The sequence below is a fragment of the Sardina pilchardus genome, chromosome 4 (genome assembly GCF_963854185.1).
Source record: "Sardina pilchardus chromosome 4, fSarPil1.1, whole genome shotgun sequence".
NCBI lineage: Eukaryota > Metazoa > Chordata > Actinopteri > Clupeiformes > Clupeidae > Sardina > Sardina pilchardus.
The window spans coordinates 26684178-26693648 of record NC_084997.1 but is presented as its reverse complement, the minus strand read 5'-3'; the positions used below and the strand labels follow the sequence as shown (position 1 = coordinate 26693648).

The following is a 9471-nucleotide window of genomic DNA, read 5'->3' as shown; positions in this document are numbered from 1 at the left end:
AAAAAAACTGTAAGCAATCAGGAAAAAAAACTGTCATTTCATTACCGTGTAACTCCTGTAGATGGCGAACTAAGCCTACAGGTATAGGCCCTACGTCTTTTACTATGTGAGAACATTTTATTAAAACGTGTGAACAATGAAATTGAAACGCACAAACGCTTTATCAAACGTTTGGACAATGTAGCCTAGTTAAAATGCACGAATGTTTCATTAAAATCGTGCACTCGTTTAATTAAACGTTCGCTTATTGTAGGCCTATATTTTTTTCACCACATATGTCCCTTCCACTACACCGTAGCTTACTGTTAGGCTAAGTTTCGGTTTCGCTTTCCCAGGTCCGTCGACGTTACTGTCTATATGGTCGACGTATGTGCGGCTCTGATTTCGCCGATTTCTAGGTGTCTTTTTTACAAGGTAAGTTATAGCCTAGTCTTTGGCCTTCTCATTATATATCAGAATTAGAACTGGTGTCAAACGTGGCGTGTTTCATAGGCTTCTCTTCCAAAATGTTTGTGCTTCAAGCTTCCAGCCCCACCTTGACCTTATTGCTATCAAGCTAGCTGCTAGGCTGCTAAACTCTGTCGCCTTGTTTTTGCTTACATTTGTGTTCTCATTATTATAAATTAGGTATACGTATTTCAAAGGGGATTAACGATTGATAACGATTACGATAGCCTATTTAAGGCTATTTGAGCTACCGGGTTATATGGAGGGAAACATTGATTGAATAAATTATAACGTTAACGTGAGCCCATAATGTTGTTGGTGTCTAACAAGGCCTATCCGAATTGGTGTTGTTTGAGCCCAAGACGTTGTGGGGAATGGTCTGTTAACCTACAGCTAAATCACCTGATAGCTTAACATTGTTTTGCCAGACAGTAATTTCCATGTAGGCTACTTAAACGTAATAACACACGTTAGGCTACCTATTTTCATTACAGGAATTGAATAGCTTAGTGTGTCTATCATCCTTTAGAGGTGTGCAAACGTTTAGGCGGAAAGAGGAAACGGTGCGAAGTGTAGTCAAGTCCACAGTGGCGTAGGCTAGTTTAAATTGAACACGGTAGCTATACGGTCGGCATATTTAGTTAATTCTCCAAGTTTCGTTTATTTTATGGACGACTAGCTGGTTGTGGAAGAGATAGTTACAGTTTTTGCCCGTTGCTTGAACACATTTAGCAAAACTTCGCTCACTGTGCCAAAACTCTACACACAAGTGAATATAACACAACACTATAAATAAATCTTTCACATCTATGCCAAATTGAAACTCTTCTATCAGTGCCTAAACTCTGCTATCAAAACCCAACAATCCTTTGTCAAAATGTAACTCTGGTGACAAAATGAAACACACTTGCATCATATGCATACACTTGCAAATTATCAGGAGGAATAGCCTACACTAGTCTACTTTATATAAAACATATTTGCTTGAATACATTAAGCAAAACTTCACTCATTGTGCCAAAACTCTACACACAAGTAAACATGACACAACTGGGAAATATACCATTCACATCACCATTTCTAATGGAACTGAGGGCTTTTTGTAGATGGCTGATTGGTGTTCAGTTTTGGAAGTAAGTGCGTTCAGGTGTGTATTTGAGAGGTTGCAATTACCCGATGTGTTTTGTATTTTGGATACATGTGTTTATAATGGTACTATGAGATTTCATTTTTGAACGAAGTGTCTTATGTATGACAGAGAGTAGTATGCAGGACCAAGTGTCTTGCATAAAGGAGCAAGTGTGTTGCAGAATTACAACTAGAGTGCAAAGCAGCACTTTTGTTTAAGGTATAGGTACATAGGTATGAGATATGGCAACAAAACTTCAAGTTGTGTTGCTTTAGTCTAAGGCTATCATGGGTCTATAGTGTTCAAGCAACGGGCAAAAACTGTAAAACATGAATTTGTCTTGTAAACGGAACCAAGTTTCACAGGCACCGTTGTAGTACAACAACGGACCTACAACCTTGTGCGTTCATTGGACAGACGCCTCGAGTTCAACGGACTCATTTGCATAGCGATGGGCATCGGCCAGCTTTTTATGGCAGGCCAAGTGTGACACATATCGCCGTTTCCAAATCGTGTTCTTTGCGTCGGTCGCGCGTTTTAGATGCGTGTTAGGCTTGGGTCATACACTCATACCAAGCGTAAGCGTATGTGCCTGCGTGCGACCTGCTGTGTCCTGTGTACCGACTCGCTGCAGCATTACGTGTGCCACTGGAGGTCTTCACTAGGGGGAGACTATAGTAATATCAAATGTAGAAATTGGACTTTAAAGCCGGGTATGACATCGCCTCACGTGATCACATGCTCATGTAAACAAACAACATGATCGCCCCCTACTTTCTTGTCAGTATTGCGTCTCGCGGACACGTCATGTTCGCTTGCGACGACGTGCACGACCAACGCACCAAACGACCGCAAAATATGCGAGGCAGCCATGATGCGAACATGAACACGCTGTCTGCAGCAAGTATAACCCCACTCTTAAAAAAAATGTGCGTTTTATACGCGCGGTGAGATAAAGGACGCGCATATAAAACGTGCCAATGTATGACGCGTTCTCAATAGCCATGTTTTATATGCGCGTCGACATTGCGCGTTTTTCTAATATGATAATTATCTCCTCCCCTTCTTTGTGTTTCGGACATATGGGAAAGCCCAATCATTGATCAAAATTACCAGACCAAAAATGTCAAGCACAGATATCCAAAGAATACGGTTTGGTAACTGCGATATGTGTCACACTTGGCCTGCCATAGCTTTTCTGTCGCGCGACACGTTTTCAAATGCAGGGCTGCCTTCCCGGAATGCTTTGGGGGCCCGTTGAAGTCGCTTGACGTCACCCATAGGAATGTAGCACATTACGACATGACATGTGAAGTGAACGGAAAGGTGGATCTGCGCCGTTAGGCTATACAATAAAAGTGTGAATGACCAGTAGAAAATGGATTTTGTCTCTAAAACATATATTCTTCACATTCACAATGACATTGTTTTTCATGCCACAGACACTGTTCATGGACCTGAGATGCGTTGAATTATATAGTGGTTAGTGGATGGTAGACACAGTTGTAGTTTTAAAACCATAAGCAGCAATTTCGCTGCTTACACTTTACCACCCATAAAGATTTGGCTGCAGGGAGTGAGGCTGTGATTAATTTATTTTTTTCATGTGTTTCTTTTTTTTATCACAGTGTCTGAGCCTGCCGGGATTTTGACAAAATCATGCTGTGTTTTAACGCATTGATTTCTTTGACACTGATCTTGAGTGTCAACCCATCTACAGGTAATTAGCTATCTTAATGTTGTTTCTTATATCACTGGAGGCAATGATTTACATTACATTACATTACATTTGGCTAGCGCTTTTTAACCAAAGCGACTTACAACATGATAAAATATTTAAGCTTTTAAGAGCACTTCTAACAACAAATAAAAGAAACACAATACAGCAACCTGAAGAGCTGGGTTTTCAGACATTATGATATGTAAGTATGCTCTCCAACCCAGTTAAATATACTGACCAACTATGCTCTTTACGCTTAAAGGAGAGCTCCAGCCGTTATCAGCATAGGACCCTGTTGTTCAAAGTTACCTTAAGATTTGCTTTAGTTTCTTTAGTTTCAACACTTCTCAATATGTACACCCTAAGTATATGTCTCCACAGAAAAGCCTAATAGGCTAATCTGCCTGTCTGTCTGTGTGTGGCCCTACTCACATGATACGGTCTGACATACAGTACCATTGTTTTTTTAAGGCCTTCATATCTCAGTTCATCCACATGATGATTTGGATCTGATTCTAAATGCATATGTTTGAGTTGGCTTTGGTTAATACTCCGTAACAGGAGAGAGGGTCAGCAGTCAACAAGCTATTTTTGAATGACTATTATAATTGATAACTTCCAAATTGGTAGTGTTAAGCACATTGATTTGCTTTGGGCAAGACATTGGCTGCAAAAATAAAGAATCACTGCTGTCATGTTATTTTATTGATTATAGCATAGTCATGAAATAGAGAAGGCCAATATGGACAAAAAAAATATCTTGACATTTTTGGTGATTTTGACGATAATGATAATAAGATTTGATTAGATTAGATTCAACTTTATTGTCATGTAGCAGAGTACAGGCAATGAAAGAGCAGTTCAGTGTTTCCCACAGATTAGAAGAGTTAATGCAGGAAGGGTATCGCACCAATTACTCCAGGCCTTGCGGGTGCATTAGTTCTAGGTACTGAAGATCAATGGAAGAAGAGAACTCGCACACCATTATTTACCGTTGTAGAAGATGAGTTGTTTAATCCATCCCCCAAAAAATAAATAAATAAAGTGAAAAGTGAAATAAGTGCCACCGAGTGAAAAGCAAACGTTTTGGTCCTCAGAACTTCATCAGTGCACTTTTTTCACTTTATTTTTTATTTTTTTGGGGATGGATTAAACAACTCATCTTCTACAACGGTAAATAATGGTGTGCGAGTTCTTTTCTTCCATTGATCCACAGATTAGAAGGCAGTGTGTGTGTGTGTGTGTGTGTGTGTGTGTGTGTGTGTGTGTGTGTGTGTTGGCTAGCTTATCATATAGTACTGGTTGGACTGTTCAATTTCCCCACGCATGTTTAAGTTTCAAGGTAGGCTAATACTTTTTCTCCTTAGGACTGGCCCTTTTGAGTCTCGGAGTTGGAAAACATTGGTATTGAGATGATATGATCAGTCAACTTGAATGCAAGAGTTTTAATCAAATGCACCATTCTAATGATGCTAAACGGATTTAATAATAATTAGCTAGTTGTCTTCTATGCATCATTGTTTTCACGATTGTGAATGGTTTATTTGGATGAAATGTGCATGTTGAGGGGCGGGTGTTCATTAATCGTGCATGAGAGAGCGGGATAGCGAGAGGAAGCGGGCCAAGGAGAGGAGGTTTTCCCCTATACTGTTTGGTAAAGTTGCATGCGTGCGTGCGTGCGTGTGTTGTTGCTATTGGAATCCTATAGGACTTTTTGATAAGGAGTAGTAAAAGTAAACAGGTAAACTAGTAACAGCTTAAGCCTACCTAACACTGACAGACTTTGACAAGATTTGGGAAAGATTCTTGAAAGATTGTAGTCTTTTAACTGATGGCCCTCATTCAAGCTTTACTCAAAAGACTACAGTCTTCACTCTCAAGAGTCTTTCCCAAATCTTGTCAAAGTCTGTCAGTGCTTAAAGTGCAAAATCTAGATCGGAGGTGTAGTTTTTTTCAGCAGGGTTACAGCCTCAGGAAAAATGGAATTAGACTGAAAAGACCATGGCTTGGGTGGGTGGCTATGTGTGTTGGCTTTTTTGTTTCCTTCCCTGAAGCACAAGAACAATTGGCATATTGCCCAGCTGAGTGTTCATACAGTAATTCCTGGTGGAGGGCTCTGTTTCATGGTCAATAATATTTGTTGTCCCTCCCACTCTCCCAGCTATTGAAAAAACTAAGGTGTACGGCCGGAAAGGTGGGTCCATCACGCTGTTGGTGAACCAGCAGCCCATGGGAAAAGTAACCTCCATTATCTGGAAGCATAACAAGGATAAAGCTGCAGAATGGTTTGAGGAGGATGGTGTATTAACACCTACATATTATCTTAATTATGTCAATGTGACTAATTTGGACATGGAAACATGGTCTCTGACTATCTCAGACCTGCAGCCAAAATTCATGGGCGAGTATTCGGCTGAGGTAAACAACAAAGACCCATCTCAGTCTTGGGACCTCATAATATTGGGTGAGTATGATTTAGTTCAATAAAGAAGCCTGTGTCAGAAAGAAAGAAAGAAAGAAAGCATCCACTCACATTTGTATTATATTTACATGTTTTTATATTTACTGTACTTTTTTCAGCATTTTACAGACCACTAGTACAATACTGACACATATTCTGACGTTTTAGATGTTTTGTTTTATTTTAGCTTGAAAGCCTGGTGCAGTGAGTGGTGCATCTGTCTGCATTAAAATAATTGGACTGTTTATTTTGACATCATGAATTTGTCAAAATTGTGCTTGATTTTGTGTGTTACGTAAATACAGTCAGGTCATATGCATTGTTTGGATGATGGAAAATATGTTCTTCCTTGAGCAGCAGCCGTGCGAAAGCCTGCAATCAACTTCAAGGATGTCTGCAACGTCACTAGTTGCACCCTGACCTGTGAAGGAGAAACATCACAGAAACTCCGTTGGTATGATGCTGATGGACGGCAAATTTCTTCAGACTCAATGATAACTGTGCAGAAGAAAGACCAGGACATGGAGTACACCTGTCAACTGAGTAATGAAGTGAGCAATGCGACCAGCAGTGTGAAAGTCCCACGTCTGGGTGACCCCAGTTCTAATAGTGCAGGTCAGAAAACATTGCAAGACATGTGTTTAATTTGGCTGATACTTTCGGTAGTGTTTCACAAGAATGTCTTGTCTTTACTTTGCAGGACTTGCAGTTGGAATTGCTCTGCTCTTAATTATTATTATTGCTATTGCTTTCATTTTACTTTTTACATTTTTTCGGTGCAAATCAACCCCGGGTGAGTATGAATACCATCTTCGCCTTTTCCTCAGACTGTAGTAACTACAATGTGCGCTGACCGTTTTAATATCTACATTCTGAATTATGGATGCACTGATCATGAAATTCTGGGCTGATACCGATGTTTAAGGAGAGACAGTACGTGAATAGGGTAAAATTTTAAAATAATAGATACCACCATGAAACGTCCTCAGTTGATTACTTACACAAGTACTAAGAAAATTTCTGTATTTCAAGTTTTTAGAATGTGTATGTCTAATTATGCAAATTATAACTCATTATATCTCATTAAATATGCGTGATTTTGCATTTCCGGTAGATAGATCTGAACATATGATAAAGCCAGGTGCAAAAAAAAGAGATTAAAACAAAATTACTGAGGGATTTCAGGATATCTGCTTTCATTTCAGATTCAGTGTTTATACTGTAAGTCCCAACATTTAGCAACACAATCAAACTGTCCAATGAGATGTGTTAGAGTGTCTATTTCCGTAATATTAAAAAAAGCTAAAAACGCAATATTGTGTTTTTGGCACTCAGAAAGTGTTAATGTATTTTATTGTGAGTGACCATGTCATATTAACAACAATAAGTTACAGGGATTTAAGACATTTTAGTGTGTCATCAAAGAGCGTAAAGCAGTAACAATTAAGTAGTCCTTGATTAGCATGATCCTTGTGAAGTATACACAATTATAATATCTAGTACTAACATATTCTCTCTTGGTTTGACACCATGTAATGGTGGACTATATTTTCAGGGGGAAAAAGGAGAAGGACACCGCAAGAAATAAGAAACCTATGGGCATTTATGCCCTGCATTGATGGTAATTGCAAGCAACTGCATGATCAAATACACCCATACTCTATTTGTGAAAGTAACTGAACATATGTTCAGTAATCAGACTCAATTATGTTGGTCCTTTTGTCACTATAAGTGTAATCATGTCATTACATCTCTCCACATAGCTGGGACAGGAACAGGAACAGATGCTGAGAAGGGTGACGATGAAAATCTTCCAATGATTACTCCCAAGCCTGGTAAGTGTGTAGAGGAGGATGGTTGTATAAGAAGACGAAAAGATATCCAACCCTACTCTATCTCTGATTGGCTCTGACACCAATGCAATTGCAATTACAAAAAAAAAAATCTTGTTTTGAATTAAATACAATCTTATTGTGTCCAAATTCCATTTGAGCAACCCATTTTTCTGATTGAATCATGTAAGGTCTATTGCAGCTAATGCAGTTTAAGGGATAATGTATAGAACGCTGGTCATTATTGGAAAATAATTCCCGACAGGATGAACAGAACCCCGACGCGCAGCGTCGGGCCGTATCACCGTCTAGAACGTGCATTAACTTTGAATAACCGCACGGCGTGTCGTCCATTATCCCGTACGTATTATTCACCGGTAGAACGTTGGAGAGGCCCATTCAAAGTGAATGGGAGCTCCCTCAGCATTCTAGAGAGCCGTATAATAATGCTAGTTAACTATCTTTGTTTACTCATGGCAACAGTTGATATGGACGGAAAACTCATGCTTTTAGCCTTCTCCCCTCTGAGTGGTACAATGACACAACCACTCTGGTTCACAGGAAAAAAACAACCATTTTCCTCCGAAACAGGGTGCCACATTCCGAACCGGCTTTTGTTTGGTCGAAATACTCCCAACGGTTCAAATGTTGGTTTGCAAACAGGAACAGGGTCGGTTCTCTGTTGTATGAAAAAGGCCAGTAGAGAAGGAGAAGGTTCACTGCAGCACACAGAGATAGCTTTACATTTATTTATTTAGGTGCATAGCTATTGACTAACATTTCGACACATCTGTGTCTTCGCCAGAGTCCATGGGAGACAAAGGCAGTAGTGCATAATATTAAACTAAGCACACACAAGTGCATGAGGGGGGCGTGTCTTCAATTCACCTTGTCATCCCATAGCCCTACTCTCCTTTGAATCGTCAGTAATAGGCCTGAGGTGGATTGGAGAGCCAGTTATGGGGTGAGAAATGTTCATGTCTGAATGCACAAGGTGGTGTCTTGGATTATATAGGGAGGGAAAGTAATCTCATCGCCCCTTACTGGTTGCGTTCCTAGAGGCTAGCGGGAGTGGATGGGATTTTCTTTTAGAAAAAATATATCTCGACCCACGGTGGGAACTTAGTTAAATGCCTTCAATATGCTATGCATTTAGGTCAGCTCTATTGATTCTAGTGGTCATTCTTTATTTTTTAGGATCAGTTTAATTGTTTTGAGTTTGTCTGTAACATGGTGATAACGAACTACAGTAGCTACAGTAGCATTTGACGTCACCAGTTTGGGCGCTTCCGATCAAAGCGGCAATTTGCTAAACTGGCTTCATAGATATATATATATTGACTAGATGTCGCCTTGAGCTTCTAAGCATACGTCAACACCGGCGCCATCTTGGAGCGGGGATCTGAAACTCTAAACTCACCCGTTCACCCGTGTTGTCCAGTGTCACATATTTAGCTACTTTTGGGCATCCCGAGTGATTAAAATCTTATCAAGCGACTAGCGACAAATTTGGCTTCTCACAATAGCTGCGTTTCCATTGACCATTAAATTGCGCAAATTAAGAGTTGCGAAAAGAAATGTGCTTAATGGAAACACACATTTCGAAAAAACTCACATTTTTCGATAAAAAGTTTTTGTGCTCGGGTGAGGTGGTATTTCGAGCGTATCGAAATTTGTATATTTCGCAAAACTGCAATCTTTTTTCGCATCTGACGAGTCACGTGATCCAACAACCGGATGTTAGGAGGAACGAAACCGACGAAGAAGACTGTCGACAGGAAGTGGCACCGGGAGAATAATGTAAAAAAAATAATATTTTTTTCATTAAAAGTGGCTTGTGTCATTCTAAAATGTTGAATCCACAGCTGTGAACTCGCCGACA

At 39.9% G+C, this 9471-nt stretch overlaps 1 protein-coding gene across 1 annotated transcript in view; it reads left to right on the top strand.

Annotated features, from left to right (window-relative positions):
- Positions 1-324: 324 nt before the first annotated feature.
- LOC134078715 (uncharacterized) overlaps positions 325-9471 on the top strand; it is a 33105-nt gene continuing 23958 nt past the window's right edge. The window contains exons 1-7 of the mRNA XM_062534837.1: positions 325-414; positions 3205-3296; positions 5458-5760; positions 6115-6372; positions 6458-6550; positions 7313-7378; positions 7521-7592. Coding sequence (XP_062390821.1) covers positions 3236-3296; positions 5458-5760; positions 6115-6372; positions 6458-6550; positions 7313-7378; positions 7521-7592 — 853 coding nt within the window. The 5' untranslated portion in view covers positions 325-414; positions 3205-3235. The remainder of the gene's footprint in view (positions 415-3204; positions 3297-5457; positions 5761-6114; positions 6373-6457; positions 6551-7312; positions 7379-7520; positions 7593-9471) is intronic.